General features: G+C 39.5%; 1 protein-coding gene across 2 annotated transcripts; it reads left to right on the forward strand.

Annotated features, from left to right (window-relative positions):
- Positions 1 to 17: 17 nt before the first annotated feature.
- LOC124279216 lies at positions 18 to 13,896 on the forward strand. 2 transcript variants are annotated; one of them, XM_046715022.1, is made up of 7 exons: positions 18 to 210; positions 1,714 to 1,830; positions 4,731 to 4,849; positions 7,216 to 7,330; positions 8,699 to 8,884; positions 10,094 to 10,182; positions 12,730 to 13,896. In XM_046715022.1, the coding sequence occupies exons 2-7, from the start codon at positions 1,750 to 1,752 to the stop codon at positions 12,794 to 12,796; spliced, it is 657 nt and encodes a 218-aa protein (XP_046570978.1). In that variant the 5' UTR covers positions 18 to 210; positions 1,714 to 1,749; the 3' UTR covers positions 12,797 to 13,896. The 2 variants fall into 2 exon arrangements, with proteins under 2 accessions (XP_046570978.1, XP_046570979.1); XM_046715023.1 differs by having other exon boundaries at positions 18 to 125.
- The last annotated feature ends 6,834 nt before the right edge of the window (positions 13,897 to 20,730 follow it).

The raw sequence follows: 20,730 nt of genomic DNA on the forward strand, positions 1-20,730 counted from the left end.
TTGAGTTTGACATTGTAAACACATTGCTGCTGCGATCACAGCTGATACAAACGCCTTGGAAGTGGGAGCTTGAATGTTTAGCATTGTCAGTCTTTAAAGTTGACTGCTTGTGAAGTATGTATTAAGTATGTAAGAGGTCAATGTCATACTCTTATTTTTCAACCTTCCTTGTGTTTACTCGGAGTCAAGCAAAATAGGCCCAGATTTTATGTAAGTTGAATCGTTCAGATTTCGATAACAAGGTGGTGAGAAGCACCAAAAGTATAATCGACCATTAGATGGTTCCGCCCTAACTAGGAAAACACTATGTATGTTATTGCCAGAAAGCAGGGAATCCTTTCCAGTGCATATACTCACAAAAAAATTCTAGTCTGATATCTGCACTGGTAAGCCTAATAATATTTTGCCGGTCCAATGAAAACGTTTTATCCCATCATTATTTAAAGATCACATGCAACGTAAAACTTTGCAGATTCTGATACTTTTCGGTATGGACTTACCCAAACAAATCATCAAAAATGCAAATTCAACTTATAAAGTTGAAAAATAACGTGATGAAAAAAAACGTGCGAAATCGGAGTTGAAGATGTCAATACATAAACACATATTATCAATAAGTTTCTCTAGCAATATCACGACAGAAGATGCCTTAAAATAGCTTCACAGATTGTACTGATGTGGGAATCTAACCCAGGTGTTCAGCTTCACTTGTGAACCCTTAAACTACTAAGCTGCCTGCGGTTACCTGGGATTGGAATCCTATACCTTCTGAAATAATACGCAGACATATTTTGTTCCAATCTAATCTTTTTACTGTGACCTCTAGTACAAGTGGTATCATGACAGTTGTTGCACACATAGCCCCTAGGATGCATTTCTGCTGAGGTCTCATTGGATCAGATTTTGAGGGATCATTAATTTAGGACAATGATGTACAGGGTTACAAGACTACCCTACCACCTCTCACTTGTAACTTTGTCGCATAAGTGGATTTGTTCGTTTGTTTAATGCCGCACTGCCAGCAATATTCAGCGGCATGAGAGCGACCTGTAAATAACTGAGAGAAATATGATTATGGTGCATTTCATCTAGTAATGCCAGTGATTTTCTGATGACTGCATTATTTGCAGCGATAAATAGAAATCTTCCAAATTGTTCAAGGGAGTTCATCATAGAGTGGATCCTGAAATTTTCAAGGGGTGCGTGCGTGTGTGTGTTCAGGGGGTTCCTGAACCCCACCTTGGCTCCGCCATTGCAAAACATAACTTCAATGTGGTCTTTAGTCCTTTTCAAAAAAAAAGGGGTTGGGGAGTTTGAACCCCCTGAACCCCCTCCTCTGGATCTGCCACTGTTTAGCACATGCAATAAAAGGGTTAAATGTCAAGGTCATGAGATGGAAAACAATGAGAAAAATAACTGTGGTTTCTCAAAATGTATCAATGCTATTAACATTAAACATAGTACAAATCTTTAGGATACGGCCCTTCTTTTCACAAATAAATGCAAACACTTCTAGTTTGTGTTGTCTTTACATTGTTAAGGGTTAAAAGCGAAAAAGGTATTAAGTTCGTCACATTTTAACAGATTTTTTTCTTGGAAACTGAAAAAATGATTTGATTTGATTTTGTGTTCAGAAACAGTTTGATAATATTATGCCATGAAATTCAATTACTACAAAAAGTGAGATGCATTTGTCTGTTTGCATGGAATCAGAATTTGGCCTTACGAGGAATGAAGGAATGACCAAATATGGCCTCAAATCGTCGCACAAGTACAACTGAAGTTGAGCAACGATCAAGTGAAGCATTTCTCAAAGGGAAAGTAAAAGAGGTGAGAAATATAGTGATTCTCTGTCAAGGGCTCTAAGTAGATTTACATTGCGAAAATCTCCTGCGAAATCGGAGTTCAAACAATTCACTCAATTCACCACAAAAATGGTTTCAACAGCCGCCGCTGTGCTGCTCTGCGCTCATGGCGCATGCGCAGTGAATAGGTTTGTGCAGCTTGAACCGGGAATTCTCAGATCATAAGGTCGTGAGCTCGAGCAGGAGTAGTCTAATCTTGGTTGTGTACACAAACAGCAAATAGTAAATAATCTACTCGTTACATACTCGAAGTCAAACAACAGAGTCAGAGTTGTTGTTTCCAGTAAAAGGCAGTAGGCCCACAATACATTAAATAATGCAGTGTCTTCAGGGGCACCATGATCTTTCAAGAGTGTTTATAATAATTCTTTTAACATCAAATAAAACAACATCTGCTTTCAAATGTGTAGTTGTTATTTAGTAATGGGTGCTGGGAGGTTTCATTTGAAATAGACGTTAGTCTCTCCCAGGGTAGAAATAATGGGACTTCAGTACTTGTTTTTTCATACTCCAATTTGCTGATGTAACTACCTCGGTATTCACCTTTCAACACCAGTTGAAACCTTAATGAATTTCTGTTTGAATTTACCAATGTCTCCAAGTGTTTTGTGCATGTTAATAAGGGTTCACACAGGCTTGAAAAACCCTGAAATTTGGACATTTTACCTTACAAATTTCCAAAGTGTGTTTCAGGCTTGAAAAGACCCTAACTGCAAGTGATTTGCTGTAAAATGGCCCTATATTTAGCAGAATTTGTCAAGTTGTGATTTTTCATCACAGTAATACATAATAAAAAATAGACCCGTGAAGGTCTGGGTTACAATATTGGCCTTCAGTAACCCATGCTTGTTGTAAGAGGCGACTAACTGGATTGGGTGGTCAGACTCGCTGACTTGACATGTCATCGGTTCCCAATTGCGCAGGACCGCCTCCGTGGTGTAGTGATTAAAGTGTCCGCCCAGAGAACGGAAGTTCGCGGGTTCGATCGCCGACCGCGTCATACCAAAAGACGTTAAAATATGGTATTTGTTGGTCCCTGTGGGTACAACAAGGACTGGTCGGCTCGGAGTCAGTATACTGTGTCTGAGTGGGGTATTCATGCTTAACTGGGGCATGGTATCTCAGTGGGCTAGCACTATAAAACCAGCTTCAGTCTGGGCTAGTACAAGCAGCCGCACATACACATACACACGCATGCACGTCGTCATACGTGCGAAAGACGTTAAACCCAATTTCACCTCACCTCACCCAATTGCGCAGATCGATGCTCATGCTGTTGATCTCTGGATTGTCTGGTCCAGACTCGATTATTTACAGACTGCCGCCATAAAGCTGGGATATTGCTGAATGCACTCACTCTCTCATTCAAAATAAAAATACCTTGCGGTGACGGTGGGTGTTATTTAGTCTCCATCATGAAGCAAAACTTTCTGTGTGTATCGATGTAGCTAAGTTATTTCCCTCTGATGGTCGGTCCCACATTTATACAACCCTGTGTATATTCAACTACTTATGTGCAATATGTGTTTCTATAGTTCCTGAAAATTGGTGACTGTTAATTTTAGTTTGTTATAACAATAGTTTGTATTATGCATTCAGAGCTACAGATAACCTTTTGGATCATTGAGTTACGTACTCGCTTGTGTTCATCTCACTTGGGTATCCTAATTTTCCAAATAAAGTGTACCTACCTCACTCAAACTCAATTGGGTATTTTGCCATTTTCCAGTAATTGTAATAACGTTTAAATGTTGGTTTACGTGTTTGTTATTAAATTTAATCTGTAATATGAGAAACGACAAGAAAGACTGCAAGTTGCCAAGTTCATGTGCTGAAATAGAACCTTCAATATACCTCAGTTATTTTTTCTATTTTTGTGTGTACGCATGTAACATCAAATTTATTGAGTATTTTCAAACATTCAAGTGTACTTGTACGCAACAGACTTAATTAGAATTGAGTTTTCACATAAGTATTATGTGTACCTCTGGCATTTCAACTGCAATATAAAGCAGATAGATCTAGGAGACATCTATTGTAAAGATCAGGGTTAGAATTAGTCTTCAGATCCCCCATCCTCGATAATCTCCAGGATATACGTTACGATCACTCTCCACTATACCCTGGATGCATCCACGGCTTGGGGGCGATGATTTTATTACCTCCCTTGGCTGGTTCTGCATTCTCACAGTAGCCAATCAGCTAAGCCACCATTACAACCGAGCTTGCCAGTGTCAACAAGGATAGCGGTCGCAGTTTTAAGGTTTGTACGCAGTGCCACTCAGATTTTTTGGGAAATAATACAGACAAACTGACAGATCTGAAACTTTAAAAAAATATATGACAGAACTCCTTCTACTTCTTTCAGAGTGCCTCTGCATCAATTGTGTTCCCAAGTTTAAACGGTTAGATAATTTAAGAAGGGAAAGTGAGTTGTGATTGGTACGCTCAACTTCCCAGCGTAGGCACCTGATTGGATAAAAAGCCAGCAAAGGGAGGTAATAACATCATCGCCCCAAGCCGTGGATGCATCCAGGGTATAGTGGAGAGTGATCGTAACATATACCCTGGAGATTATCAAGGATGCAGATCCCCATTCTTGTCATAAAAGACGACTAACAGGATTGAGTGGTCAGGATTGCAGACTTTGTTGATACGAGACATGTCATTGTATCCCGAATACATATATCAATCCTGATGACATCAGTCTATGGATTATCTGGTCCAGACCCAATTATTGACATGTGAGCTGCATTAAGCAACAAGTAATAACAAAACCCAGAAGTCCGGTCAGGTTGTTTTTCAGTAGATGCAGCATTTGCAATCAAAGGGAGATAACTACTGTGTTTGCGCGTTACACTGCAGCTGGAGGACGAAGTCACCCGCCTCAGGAAACGACTAGATGACCTTCGGAGGGCCAAGAACACCACTGTACATAAGAGGGAACGGGAGGTCATACATGTTGGAGTTCCCTTTGGCAGAAGGTATTATAGTGTGTGCCCAGCATGCTACTATGTTTAATCCATTTTATGACTAATTTTCATTAATTTTTTTATACAGTCATCCCTCACAATAACGCTCTTCGCGATACCGCAGATTCGGTTAAACCGCGGGGTAATCCATGGCTCCCATAAAGAAAGTTGCCCAGCGATCACACATCTTCACGTCATTGAAAATAGCACATCAACAAATCCGCTGTTGAGCTTAAGTTTTTAACTAGTGAATTTCAGTGCAGATTGCAATTAACAGTGATTATCGTACATATCCCTGGTTTTTCAGATGCTTAAAACATGCAGGGTTTTCTCAATAATAATCAGACGAACAGCGAAACATCGTAATAACTTATAAAAGACAACTTGCCATCAGCCGAGTCTTACAATGTTTGCTGTGATGCAACACACCGCGTTATTGCACGGGTAAATACCGCCATCCAAGAACGTATGAAGTCAGAAAACACATTTGAGTGCTTAGCCTATGTTAATTATTATGTTAAATATGTTCGTAGAAAACATGTGTTATACTAATACGATAGCAATATATAATATTTCTGTTAAAATAACTGCTTAAGATATAAATTATTCTGATAATGGAATAGAAATGCTTTGATGTTATGTTATCAGATCGTTTTTTAACTGAATTACCAGTACATTGGACCAAAACATCTGTGCACAGCTGATTGCTATTTCCGGCTTAGTTGAATAACAGGTAGCATAACAGGAACAACAATTGAATTATCATGTCTAGTGATGTTTGATTGCAAGTTTCCTGTACACAACTATTTTCATTTACAAAGTTTGTTTTTTCACCTCCAACGATACGATATAGCTTTGACTGGGCACAATAACGAAATAGTAGATTTTTAAACTTATCCCATCTCACGATTTGCACTTCTCTCTCTTGCTTCGACGAATTAATCTAAATATTCAATAAATATTAAAATTTCCAATTTTGTTGTGTCCGTGGTAAATAAGATTTTACTTGGCCTTTGTTCCGCGTTATGTAATAGTTCCTATAACGCGGGTGTCTAATAACGCGGGGGGGGGTCATCCATGGACCCCAAGACCCACGTTACGGTGAGGGATGACTGTACTTACTGGGACCAAAGGTTAAATACATGTTGTCATTTATCTCTAAAATTTGACCTTTCAACCTTTCCTTGCAATCCTTTAGAAAGGTTTGTTTATTGTTGTGAAACTCCGCACTCAGCTATATTTGAGCTATATGGCATCGGTCTGTAAATACATCTGGATCAGACAATACAGTGATCAACAGCATGAGCATTAATCTACACAGTTGGGATACGATGACATACAGCAACAAAGTCAGCAAGTCACCAGATCCCATTAGTCACCCAGGGCTCGATTTAAGAGATGTTAACCTACTTGCACCAGGTGCAACCTAAGATAAAAACCTAGTTGCACCAGCCAAATTCCTGTTGCACTGCCTTTATTGCAATATGCAATGTAAGAAATATGGTATTGAATTATTTAGATGTTTTATTGAGAGTTTACCCACTCAAAAATTGAGTTGCACCAGGTGCAAGTTCAGCTAATAGCTAGATTGCACTTTGCAATATTGGGTTGCACCAGTGCAAGTAACAAAGTACTAAATCGAGCCCTGTCACCTCTTCTAACAAGCATGGGTGGCTGAAGACTAATACTAACCTGGACATTTACAGGAGATGGCTTCTAGTTCTGTCTGTTAGAAGGGTGAATGTGACACTTCATAAAGGGAGTTTGGTTTAGAATAAGTCCAGAACAACCTGCTTGTTGATGCTGACTTCATGGACCTGGGGGCGGTGGGATGGCCCAGTGGTTGACCTGGTTCACGCCAATGACCTGGGTTTGATATCTACATAGGTGCAATGTGTGAGGCCTAGGGACCGTTCATAATGTGTGTGTGTGTGTGTGTGTGTGTGTGTGTGTGTGTGTGTGTGTGTGTGTGTGTGTGTGTGTGTTGTGTGTGTGTGTGTGTGTGTGTGTGTGTGTGTGAGAGTGAGTGAGAGTGAGTGAGTGAGTGAGAGAGAGAGAGATGGATTTTATGCAGAAGCATGTACAATGTTAATGACCCCTCCTAAAATTTATGTACAAAGTAATCCCCCTTGCATATCATGTACAAAATCAATGCCCCCCCTCCCCATTCCCATAATATTTAAGCATAATCGTTTAATAATTTTTGTACAAAATTGCTGACCCACCACCCCCCACCCCCAGTTTAAAATCGTCATCACCCCGAAGCCATAAATTATGAACGGTCCCCTATTTTTAGTGTCCCCTGCCATGATATTGCTGGAATATTGCTGGGAAGCAGTGTAAAACACACTCATTTCATGTGTTTTTTAATGTATTAGAGAAAGCAAGTCTGAGATGAAGAAAGATGGCGCTGTTGATCCAGCCAAAGAGATAGATGAGCTGAGGAAGCAGTTTGCTAAAGAACTGGAAATAGTGAAGACACAAAACGCACAGGTTTGTTGACAAAGATTTAATATATTCGTGAAGATCCAGGTTAAAATTGGTCTTCAGTAACCCATGCTTGTCGTAAAAGGCGACTAACATGATCGGATGGTCAGGCTCACTGACTAGGTTGATAATTGCATAAATCAGAGCTGATGATGTCAATCACTGAATTGTCTGGTCCAGACTTGATTATTTACAGACCAGTGCCATATGGCTGGAATATTGCTGAGTGCGGCGTTAAACAACCACCAAACAAACTAGTAACAAAGAAGGCATGTTTGAAATTACTGGGCAATGGCGTTCCAGTAAGTGGTGAACACTGGGAAACGTTACATTCAGACATGATCCCAACTTCAGTCCAGTGATCAGGCTATGAATATATCCAAAGCTGTCTTATGCAAAGTGAATCTCATGCATATTTATTTATTATGTCCATTGATGCAAAACTAAATTAACATCTTACAAATTAATATGTCCTCCATACTAACTTCACAGACTGTTTGTTTAATCTTTAACACATAAAAAACGGCAATAATGCAAATATGCCCCACCCATTTGAACAGCTAATCAGGAAACAGTATTCTGTTTGTGGGTGGGGAATACTGCTGGGTTGGCCAATCAAATGCCACAGAATCATTTGTTATTAATTTCCATGAGCTCTCACACATAGGGGACCTTAACCTGGAGTTAGGAATGCTGTGCTTTAGTTTTTTTTGTTTTTTTTGTACCCGGAATCTCACTCTTTAGCTTTTGTGTTATTTGTTTCATACAGCTGTGCATTATGAGCTGTCAATAATAGTGCTGGGAATTGGTTAAAATCTCATAATTGATGATTGGTTCATTACAACCGATCAATCATCGAAAATAATTGATTAGCGTCATTTATGAAATTTTCCTGTTTGCACAAAAACATAAAGAAAGAACTTGTAGTTCTTTGGTTGTTTTTTCCACAAATTTCACATCTTTAAAGGATGACTAGTATGTTAGGAACATAAATCTCTTTGAGTCTTTAAGATAAATTTAATCATGACTTGGACCGAGCTTGTAGTGCTTAAGAAATGTAACAGACAAAACCAACCTAGTGAAAAATATTGTTGATGCAAAAGGTGTTCCAGAATTGTTTGTATTCGATTATGAGAAAACATGATCGATTGCTTGGTCGTTTAGTCACTGCGACCAATCTTCGACTATTTCAATTAATCGGACCACCACTAGTCAATAATGAGATGTACATTAACATGAACATAGGAAGTTTTAGTCCCGATGTGGGAACATTAACGAGTATTTGCTGCGGACTTGGGGCCAACTTTTAAGTGGTTCAAGAGGAATCTTTGAAAGCAGCATTTCTACACTCACAAGATTGATCCCTAATTTCAGGACTCCAAGTGTGATCATGAGGCGGAGCTGGCCTGTCTGAGGGTGGAGCTGAGTGAGGCTGAAGGGGAAAACGCTGCCCTGAGGGTGGAGAACCAGGAGCTGAGGGAGAGGGTGGACACCCTGGCCACGGAGCTCAGTGTCAAGGAGGCGGGCTGGTGTGACAGGGAAGAGAAACTCAAGTTGCAGGTCGGTATTTACCTGGGTGAAGATTGAGGTAGGTATTTACCTGGGTGAAGATTGAGGTAGGGATTTACCTGGGTGAAGATTGAGGTAGGTATTTACCTGGGTGAAGATTGAGGTAGGTATTTACCTGGGTGAAGATTGAGGTAGGGATTTACCTGGGTGAAGATTGAGGTAGGGATTTACTTGGGTGAGGATAGAGGTAGGGATTTACCTGGGTGAGGATAGAGGTAGGGATTTACCTGGGTGAAGATGGAGGTAGGGATTTACCTGGGTGAGGATAGAGGTAGGGATTTACCTGGGTAAGGATAGAGGTAGGGATTTACCTGGGTAAGGATAGAGGTAGGGATTTACCTGGGTGAAGATGGAGGTAGGGATTTACCTGGGTGAGGATAGAGGTAGGGATTTACCTGGGTGAGGATAGAGGTAGGGATTTACCTGGGTAAGGATAGAGGTAGGGATTTACCTGGGTGAGGATAGAGGTAGGGATTTACCTGGGTGAAGATTGAGGTAGGGATTTACCTGGGTGAGGATAGAGGTAGGGATTTACCTGGGTAAGGATAGAGGTAGGGATTTACCTGGGTAAGGATAGAGGTAGGGATTTACCTGGGTGAAGATGGAGGTAGGGATTTACCTGGGTAAGGATAGAGGTAGGGATTTACCTGGGTAAGGATAGAGGTAGGGATTTACCTGGGTGAAGATGGAGATAGGGATTTACCTGGGTTAGGATAGAGGTAGGGATTTACCTGGGTAAGGATAGAGGTAGGGATTTACCTGGGTGAGAATAGAGGTAGGGATTGACCTGGGTGAAGATGTAGGTAGGGATTTACCTGGGTGAAGATGGAGGTAGGGATTTACCTGGGTAAGGATAGAGATAGGGATTTACCTGGGTGAGGATAGAGGTAGGGATTTACCTGGGTAAGGATAGAGGTAGGGATTTACCTGGGTGAGGATAGAGGTAGGGATTTACCTGGGTGAGGATAGAGGTAGGGATTTACCTGGGTGAAGATGGAGGAGAATCTGAAGGTGAAGGTTGGTATTTATCTGGTCTAAGTATTTTCAAGTCCAATTGACTCTCAGTAATGTTTTCAGGTGAGAATGCTTCATGTGACTGATAACACAATAAAAACACTGTACCCCTGCATCCTTGTTCAGTTGTTTCTGTGAGGAAGATGTACATGGGGTGTTATACAATTTATACACCACCTGTTACAGCTGCAGCAATCCTGGGGGGAGAAGTACAAGGCCTGGATGGAGTCGACGGAGGCCAAGATAATGGAACTGCAGCAGACCAACGCCTTACTGTGAGTGTGGGCACTTCGCTCACAGCAGCAAAACCTTCTCACAGCATCTAACTACAAACTTAAAACCTTTGGCTACAGAACTTTCTCCTACTCTTCCTGTCTTGTGGAACTCTCTCCCCTTTGACCTCAAACACTCTGAATCTCTGGATTCTTTTAAGTCAACTTACCTCTTTGCTCAGTATTATAATTGTTTATGCATTATGCACCTATTCATTGTAGTGTTGGGAATTGGTTAAAATCTCATAATTGATGATTGGTTCATTACTACCGATCAATCATCGAAAATAATTGGTTAATGTCATTTATGAATTTTGTTAATGCACATTAAAATAAGGGAAAAAAATGTTGTTCTTCTGGGTTTTTTTGGCAAAATTTCACATCTTTAAAGGATGACTAGTATGTTAGGAACATAAATTTATTGGAATCTTTAAGATAAATTCAATCATGACTTGAAACGAGCTTGTAGTGCTTACGAAATGTAACAGACAAAACCAACCATGTGAAAAATATTGTTAATGAAAACAAGTGTTCCAGAATTGTTTGTGTTCGATAATGAGAAATGATCGATTGCTTGGTCGTTTAGTCACTGCGACCAATTTTTGATTATTTCAATTAATCGGACCACCACTAATTCATTGTCGTTTTCACAACTCTGTATATATTATGTATGTATTTTTATGTAGCGCCAAGAGCATGCTTACGAGTGTGGATATGTGTGAGTTATAAATATGCATTATTATTATTATCAAACATCATCTTTGGTTGGAGTGGTAGTCCTGTCTCCCAGAACTGAATTAACTAAATAGGAGTCCTACTCAAGTCTAGAATGGTGTTCGGTGTGGTATGTGGTCTTGTGCATAGTCCTGGTCACAAATCAGTTAACCAATGTTGGTCACCTCCAGTCCTTGAATGGCTAGACCGCCTCCGTGGTGTAGTGTTTAGAGCGTCTGCCCGGAGAGCGGAAGGTCGCGGGTTTGATCCCCGACCGCGTCATACCAAAAGACGTTAACATATGGTACTTGTTGGTCCCTGCCTGGCGCTCGGCATTAATGGGTACAACAAGGACTGGTCGGCTCGGAGTCAGTATACTGTGTCTGAGTGGGGTATTCATACTTCACTGCGGCATGGTATCTCAGTGAGCTAGCACTATAAAACCAGCTTCAGTCTGGGCTAGTACAAGCAGCCGCACATACACACGCATGCATGTCGTCATATGAGCGAAATATTCTCAAGCACGACGTTAAACCCAATTTCACCTCACCTCACCTCACCTTGAATGGCTGACCGTGCTTGACAGCTTGACTAATGAGAGTTTCTACGACTTCAGTCTTGCCCCACAACTGTTAACATTCTTGGGTTAACCAGAGTAGTGATATCTTCTGGTGTTCCCTGCCATGATATTGCTGGAATATTGCTAAAAGTGGCATAAAACCTATTCACTCACTCACAACAAGTTTGAGATTGATGCAGGTTTTACCCGGACCTGTACTAAGGGTCAAATTCACCAGTCCATAAAGAAGTATGAGGGCTCTGTCAATTATAGAAATGGTGTAGTTTTTTTTAAACTTATGATTTAAAAATTACTTTAATTTGCAGGAACTCTTTATATTATTTCAATATATTGGTACAGTGAATATTACTGTGCATATCCAAGGATATGACATACAGTCGAGCACTGTTGTGTCGAACTCTGATAACTCGATATCTCGGTTGTCTCGATATAACATCTCGGTCCCGGCAAAATCCTTCATGATTTATCATTATTCAAGCTCATATAACTCGATACGGATGTCTCGATATTTCGGATATCTCGATATTATTTCATGGTCCCAACAAGACAACTTACTCTTTTAACTCGATATTTGCAAAGAAACTCGATATTCACCTACCTTTCATGGGCAAGTATCCCCTCTGAACAGAGGTTGTTGCCATATGTTTACACACGGTGTGAGGCATGAATCAAAGGGATGTGGTAGTGTAAACTAATTAGGGCTTATTGAGTTGATACTGTCACTTGTTTGTTATTTAATTAGGATCAATTAAGAAGGAATTAATTAGGAAGTACTCACTGTTACGACAAACACTACTGATAACGGATTATAGTTACAAATCAAAACATACTGAGAAGCATTTTCTTTTCTTTCATAGTGATATGTGATGATATGCCCTGGTCGGATGTCTCGAAGTTCGGATAACTCGATATTTTTTCTTGGTCCCATGAATATCGAGACAACAGTGCTCAACTGTATATTAAGAAAAACCAAGTTCTGTGGATAGTCAACCTCTTTATTGCAATGAGTGCGAAGTTTCGATGTAGTTACTAACACCGTTATCAAGCAGGAGATGTTAGTACCTACACCGGAACGTCGCACTCAATGCAATAAAGAAGTTGACTAGCCATAGAACTTGGTTTTCCTTCATCTATACAACTTCTAAAATGCCTCTGAGAGAAGTCGACTGTATATTGTTTTTCTGTATCCATTCTGTACATGTGTGTGCCCAGGACATACACTTCTGTGTCACGTAATACCCTGATGTGTTTTTCAGTCGTGGCTATTTGAAGAAACAGAAGCCAGGTGGATCGGACCCCTCAGGAGAAGATCAGGAACAATAACCGGTTGCCATGGATACAGACGACCACAATGTTTTCTTTGGTGATAAGGTGATTCCAAGAGAAAGTATTTTTGTATCATTGTTACCAGAAAACTTATGCAACAAAGCTGTGATATTTTGAGGCAGTTCCAACATCGGAGATACATGTACATGTATCAGTTCACGATCTTATTTTGTAATTATCGGCTGTCATGACAAAACTGTGATATTTAGACAACACCAACAAAGGAGATATCAGTTCATGATCCTTCTGTTATTTAGTAATTATTGGCTGTCATGACAAAACTGATATTTAGACAACACCAACAAAGGAGATATCAGTTCATGATAATTTTTGTTAATCATTACACGGTGATGGAAAGTGATATAAGAACTGGTCAATAGAGACTGTTCCAGTCTACAAGATCTGCAGGTGCTTGTGCTTTAGCAAAACACGTTGCGGGGGATAACAAAGTGGTTGCTAAGGGAAGCAATACTCGACACTAACATGTCATGTCCCATGACATTCAAGGGACGTTATCTAATGGCAGAATCTAACGTCTTATAGACGTTATCACAAAACATACCTGTACTTATGAATACAGATCTTTTGCGTGTTCCCTTGAAGGACTCCCATCGTTTTCTGTGCATGTGTTCATGAACAAACATCAGTCTCTGTATTGACCGCTGCATTAGTTTAAGTTTCTTTTGGAACTGAGTATATATACTGAAAATGAATTAGTCATGAGTAAATTATTGCTTATTCGTTACAGTTGATGATATCTTGTTATATTGTCGTTTATCTTGTTATATTATCGTATATTTATTGAAAATGAATTAGTCATGAGTAAATTATTGCTTATTAGTTATAGTTGATGATATCCTGTTATATTATGGTTCATCTTGATATTTGTTGTAAATGTTCTGCACGGAAAACATTTCTCATTGTTTTTATAAATATGCATGTGAAGACCCAAGAAAGTTGCCTTTATTCCAAAGCCTGTGTGATAAAGCATTGTCTGTGATGAAATATTTATTTATTGGATATACTTTTGTTTGATACAGAGGTTTTTTAAAATCTTTTTTCTGCAAATATGTCAATAAATTATTTTATAATATTTACTTTCTGGTTTGTGTTATTGTTTGATGCAGAAACCAACACTATTATGGCTTTGGAGTGAGTGAGTATGGTTTTACGCCGCTTTTAGCAATATTCCAGCAATATCACGGCGGGGGACACCACAAATGGGCTTCACACATTGGGCCCATGTAGGGAATCGAACCCGGGTCTTCAGCGTGACGAGGCAACGCTTTAACCATGAGGCTACCCCACCGCCCCTATGGCTTTGGAGATTGAGTGAGTGAGCGAGTAAGTGAGTGAGTTTAGTTTCTTTATTATTATAGGATATTTATATGGCGCACATATCCACGCAACTAGTGCATACTCAAGGCGCTGGTATTTTTCCCCCCGATCATTGGATGTCAGTCTCAACGGCACATCGTATTATCAATCTCAACTCCCTGGGAAGTAGGCGCACTGAGTTGTTGCTTTCTCATCCTAACGAGGTACCCATTCAAAGCTGGGTGGACTGGGACACATAGTCACAGTACTTTGTCCAAGTTTACTGCATTGCTGTACCCGCAACTAGGTGTTTGCATGTATTCATGTGGCCACCATCTGGTCATATACTAACAGATTTGTGGGTTCTTTTAAGTGCACAGGGTTGTGTACTGTACACTAGGGGTTGTGACAACACAGAAAGAGTCTGCACACAAAGTTGACTCCAAGGTATTTCAGTAATATTTCATCTGTCCCAACTGCATACTGACGCTCATGACATCGACCACAGGACTGACTGAGTTTGGTTTTACGTCGCTTTTAGCAATATTCCAGCAATATCACGGCGGGGGACACCAGAAATGGGCTTCACTCATTGTACCCATGTGGGGATTCGAACCCTGGTCTTCGGCGTGACGAGCCAACGCTTTAACCACTAGACTACCCCAATGCTCCTCGACCACAGGAATGTTGGGTCCAGACACGATTATTTACACACAGCTGTGCTATAGCAGACCTCCCCTCCAAATAAGGTGGGCTGATAAAAGCTATACAAGCTGCACCTTGCTAAACCACTGACACATAAATAAAACCAAGTTTTATTGAGAGATTTTATTTTATTGGTAAGCAATAAAAAAATCAGCATGTGTAAATAGATAAACAGCAAATACTCATATTCCCCAAATGATTAACAAAATATGTAACAATTAAACGAAAAGGTTCAATCAACAATCCAACATGACGTCAGAAAATAATTAATGGTACAAAGCATAGCAAAATTTGTGGCAAGACCTCATTCCAGCCCACTTCACTTACCTCCCTTAGAGTCATGTTTAGTTCATGACTTTCACCACACACATGCACTTAATAGCATACATGAAAGTATACATAATTTACATGTTATTAAAAAAATATATGTGAAAATATACATGTAACCAATACATTGTTCATGTTTTTTGCCCTTATTAAACATCTAGCCATTTCAGCTAGTCAGTATATATACAAGATTTAAACATACACTAACATAAACAAAAGCATTTGTCCAGTTGTCCAGTGTAGTCTTCAAGCCCTGAACATGTATACGTACTACATTCATGATACCAATATGTAATTTACCTAAGGCTAGTTAACAAGATTGACCATCGGGAAATATTGTCGAAGGAAGAATTATGAACGTTAATTGCCAAGAAAAACGTCATGGAGAATATCTTGAGTAAAGTATTGAAGTGAGATACAGTTTGGGGCCATTTGGACAATCCTTTCTATATATACCAATGATTTAAAGGCACAATGTCACACATTTTAGACAATATTTTGGCCTATAATATATATATTGGGGCATATGCACTCACTTTAGCTTCCTATTGATGCAATAAAAGACATATTATCCCTTACGACTTGCCTGAAATCGATAATTGAAATTTCGAGGTGGACAGTTTCCAAACAGAGATCACTTGCCATACATGGAATGTAATGCTTTGTATATCGAAAACTGTTGTACGCAATGTTGTTAAACTGGTTTCAATCAGAAGTTGTGCGCAGGATATTCATAAAGAGCGCTCCAAGGGACATAACTCTAAGGGATTCGCTTGAAATAAGGTTCAGCCAGTTGAGGGCGCGAGAGTCCATTTAATGCATTCAAACTTTTTAGTTAAATATTGTAATCCAAATACGTAATTTTTGGTGGAATAAATTATATGGTAGCTTCCTTGAACGCTGATAGTATTATTGAGAGAAATGCATTATTATTTTTTTAGAGAACTGTGGTGAGACATTGTGCCTGTAAGTCTTCCTTGGCTAATAAGTAAACAAAGTTACTGGTACCTGGTTATTCATTGGATGCTTCTAAATTATCTTCAGGATGCTGCTTTTGTAAAATTTGTAAATCAAAGTATTAATGTATCATCAGTGATGTAAATTGTTGAAACAGACTTTCTGCTGAAAGACTTCTTGATATGTATCGATAATCAGTCAGTATGTCTATGATCTATAAAGACAGCTCTAGTAGCACAAGATACATGCATCAAACAATATATGACTGACTGACTGACTGACTGACTGAGTTTGGTTTTACGCCGCTTTTAGCAATATTCCAGCAACATCACAGCGGGGGACACCAGAAATGGGCTTCACACACGCTTTAACCATCAGGCTACCCCACTGCCCCTCAAACAATATATGATGGAAGGGTGGATGAAAGGAAATTCAGTACCATGTTTTGTTCAGTATAGCTCAAACGTTTATCAAAAACAACACAGCTATAATACTTGAAATATTTAAGTTCCAGAAAACTGAGTGAATGAGTGAGGTTTTATGCCGATTTTAGAAATATTCCAGTAATATCACGGTGGGGGACACCATAAATGGGCTTCACACATTGTACCCATGTGGGGAATCAAACCCGGGTCCCTAGTGTGGGGAGTGAACACTTTAAACACCCCACCCCTCCCCTTGATAAGAGAAAGAGACATCTAGAAACCATTTTGCAAATGATGATGACATACTTTCGACTGTGAAGGCTGTTTTACACCACGAGGAAGCTTTCAACATCAGTGGGATCAAGGCACTACAACATCAATATAGCATCATTACAGCATCCAGACTCGATTACTTATGGACCGCCGCCATATAGATGGAATATTGCAGTTGCGGCGTAGAACTCAACTCACTCACTCACTCACTACACCATCGCTACAGCTTCACTGGATATTATAGGTGAGTATGTTGAAAAATCGTCAGCAACCAACTTCATCACTATAGATCAAGTGATCTCCAAACTTTTCAGGCATTCCTCACACACATGAGATATGGAGCTTCCTTAATACAACTGTATATATGATACATACAATATAATGATATACATGATATATACATACATACATCCTTGTATACATGAATATATAATTTCCGTTTTCATTAGGGAAAATCTTACATCACAACATTTCATACATAGTTATTAAGATCAACACAATGCAACAATAAATACAGTTTCTTGGATTAACATACATTATTTAATAGTATTGGCCCAAAATGAGTCGAGATGTGCGGACTACCTGGAAATCCCCTTTAAACACATTCTTCCCCAGTGTTGCTTCCTCAACATCCGGTGTCTCTTCTACTGTAATATGATCAGCACTCCAGTGTACCCATTTATGAGTGAGTGAGTGAGTTTGGTTTTACTCCACTTTTATCAATATTCTAGCAATATCACGGCGGGGGACACCAGAAACAGGCTTCACACATTGTACCCGTGTGGGGAATAGAACCCAGGCCTTCGGCGTGACGAGCAGACACTTTATCCATCAGGATACCCCACTGCCCCTTAATAATTAAGCAGTAAGCCCCTTAAGCAGTATCACCGTTACTCGACTCAATTTGTTCATGTCCACTCAAACACAACCAGAATGGCTATAAGCATAATGTCTACCCTGTTTAAGGACAATGTACTCAGAAAAATTCATATATAAAAACTTTCTACTACTACTGTAAACAACTGTTGTGCTGAACTCAAAAGGACCACTAATTTGGGTTTGGTTTATCCGTAGTCTGTTACTAATGTGACAGGGTGTTTAGGTTTATGTTTCCCAAAGTACTTAAGGTAATGGGAGATTCCTGTAAGACACATGGGCTAGTGTTTGGGATAAAGCTATAAATACTTGTCGTCTGGGGTTAGCACTCAGGCAGTGTATGAAATAAGCCAAAAACCCAGCCAGACATCTGGGCTGGTAGCTTCAAAAACTTACCAGCCCAGAAGAGATTTAACCAGTCCTTCTTAAATACTAAATAGACAGTGCCAATGGACATGTTATCTGAATAAAAAAAAATTTCATCCGTCTATCTGGCTGGCTAGCTGTAAAATTAGACCGTCCGGCAGAAATCTAGCCCGTCTCGGGCGGTTGGACGGGCCTTTTTTCATACACTGACTCTGGATAAGGAGGGAGAGGGAGCGAGTGTGAGAGTTTAAGACAAAGACAGTGTGGGTGTGAGAGCAGAGAGAGAGAGAAGCTAAACTGAGAGGCTGCTTCATGTGCTTAGTCACACATCACACAGAAAGTTACGGAATACAAAATGAACTGGCTACATTCTTGTGTGATATGTTGTCAGACAAACCCCCCACTTGGTCACACTTATATTTTAACAAAAATGTACAGCATGTGAAGAAACAAAAACACTGATTTTTTCGTCAGTTTGGTATAAGCATGTTCTTTAGTAACACAGTTTACTTTATCTAAACTAAGTTGGCCAAAATTGTGAATGTAGATATACGGCTAAGTTAATATTCAGGGTCCCATTCCACAAAGCAATCATAGCGCTACAACAGTCGTAAGTCTATGTTAAAGTATGGGAGTTACGATCATCTTTGCTCTACGACTGTCGTAAGTCTATGTTAAAGTATGGGAGTTACGATCATCTTTGCTCTACGACAGTCGTAAGTCTATGTTAAAGTATGGGAGTTATGATCATCTTTGCTCTACGACTGTCGTAAGTCTATGTTAAAGTATGGGAGTTCTCATCTTTGCTCTAACAGTCGTAAGTCTATGTTAAAGTATGGGAGTTACGATCATCTTTGCTCTACGACAGTCGTAAGTCTATGTTAAAGTATGGGAGTTACGATCATCTTTGCTCTTGTTAAAGTATGGGAGTTATGATCATCTTAGCTCTACGACTGTCGTAAGTCTATGTTAAAGTATGGGAGTTACGATCATCTTTGCTCTACGACAGTCGTAAGTCTATGTTAAAGTATGGGAGTTACGATCATCTTTGCTCTACGACAGTCGTAAGTCTATGTTAAAGTATGGGAGTTACGATCATCTTTGCTCTACGATCACTTTGTTGACAGACACTGTGCCAATTTTGCGATGCGAGAGAGAGAGGCAGAGGTGGTGACGTGCATCTTAAATAGAGGATATTATATGACTGGCTATGTCATACTATGTTTACGACATGAGTGCCCAAATGATGGAATTTCCGAGTGAGAGCGAGGGATATACCGATATTTAGGCATGAATGTCGTAAACATAGTATGATATGGGCACGAATATAATATTCTGTTTATTACCGAAGTCATCAAATTGAGGAAAATAAATCCAAATCTACTTTCAAACATAGGCTGGCTACCCGCCGTCGCCTCATGTAGAACGCAATGTCACAGAAGAAACGTGACGTTCTTGTATTGTTCATGACGCCATGTCATCATGACAAAGTGATATTTTGCCTGATATTTTCGCCCTCGTAGGTAATAAATGTACTTATGCTGGAAAGTAGGTTGAGAGCATTAATGACCCTGATAAACAAGGATGGTGACTGTGTGTTACAAGTAACACTGAACATATTCTTGATTAGTATACAAGTCAGAATAATAAATATACAGATATGGCATTCATAATTCTTTGCTTCCTTGGGATCTCATAGAGCATGATAGTAAATGAAAGCCCTGTGAGATGGGCATAGCAAAAGGTGGCATTTTTAACCACTGTTCCAAATCACAAATCCTGGTGCTGCAAAGGGACATAACTCTGTACAATGAATTATTGTCCCATCTCTGAATACTGAGGTAGGTTTAGAGCTGAAAGGATCTAGTTTGTATGGTAGGATGAAACAAAGAGCAAAGCCCAACATAAAAAAAGCATATAAATAAAAAGTTTGAAGTGAATTTTGTTCAAACGACAAAATGATACTCTTGTTGTATAATAGTTTATATCCAATAAACATCAAGCCCTATAAACATCAAACCCAGCCTCTTGAACTTAGCTGTATAGTATGGTGGTCAGGTAGCCTGGGAGGGCTTTAGGACGGGGAAAACCGATCGTTAAACACCACCCTTAAACACTCCCTTGATCATACAAGCTGTCTCCATTCTACCATACATGCCATTTCACTAAGTTGGCATAACTTGTAACCAATCCATTCTCTTGAATAAATATGTTTAAATCAAATCAAATCAAATCAAAGCAGTTCACTACTCATTAAGCCTTTTGTACCTTTTAGAACCAAACTAGCTAAGCTATTCTCCTAAAACTAATAATTAATATCCAAGCTAGCTTGATGAAATCACTAGTACCAATTTACTGTTTGTCTTCTGAACTATTTTCCATAAAACTAATCATTAGGTTTCAATGAATCGTAACATCTTACTGAGGTAAAGATGTAAGCTGATGATAAAAGTCCAGTTTCCAACCTTGACAAACTTGGATGGAATTTCCTGACCTGACCGTATCGTCACCAGTGGCTATTACGAGTTATGTCCCTCAAGATGACCAATCAGATTACAGCTATCATATCATTTCAATTACTTCAAACAAAATAGCAACATCATTCAAGATAATCCGATCCATAATCAAGATTTACTTCAAAAGGAGTCTGAACTTGCAAAGTGATTTAAATCACTTGAGCAAGAA

The sequence above is a fragment of the Haliotis rubra genome, unplaced genomic scaffold (genome assembly GCF_003918875.1).
Source record: "Haliotis rubra isolate DU_JTF1 unplaced genomic scaffold, ASM391887v1 Scf248, whole genome shotgun sequence".
Lineage (NCBI taxonomy): Eukaryota > Metazoa > Mollusca > Gastropoda > Lepetellida > Haliotidae > Haliotis > Haliotis rubra.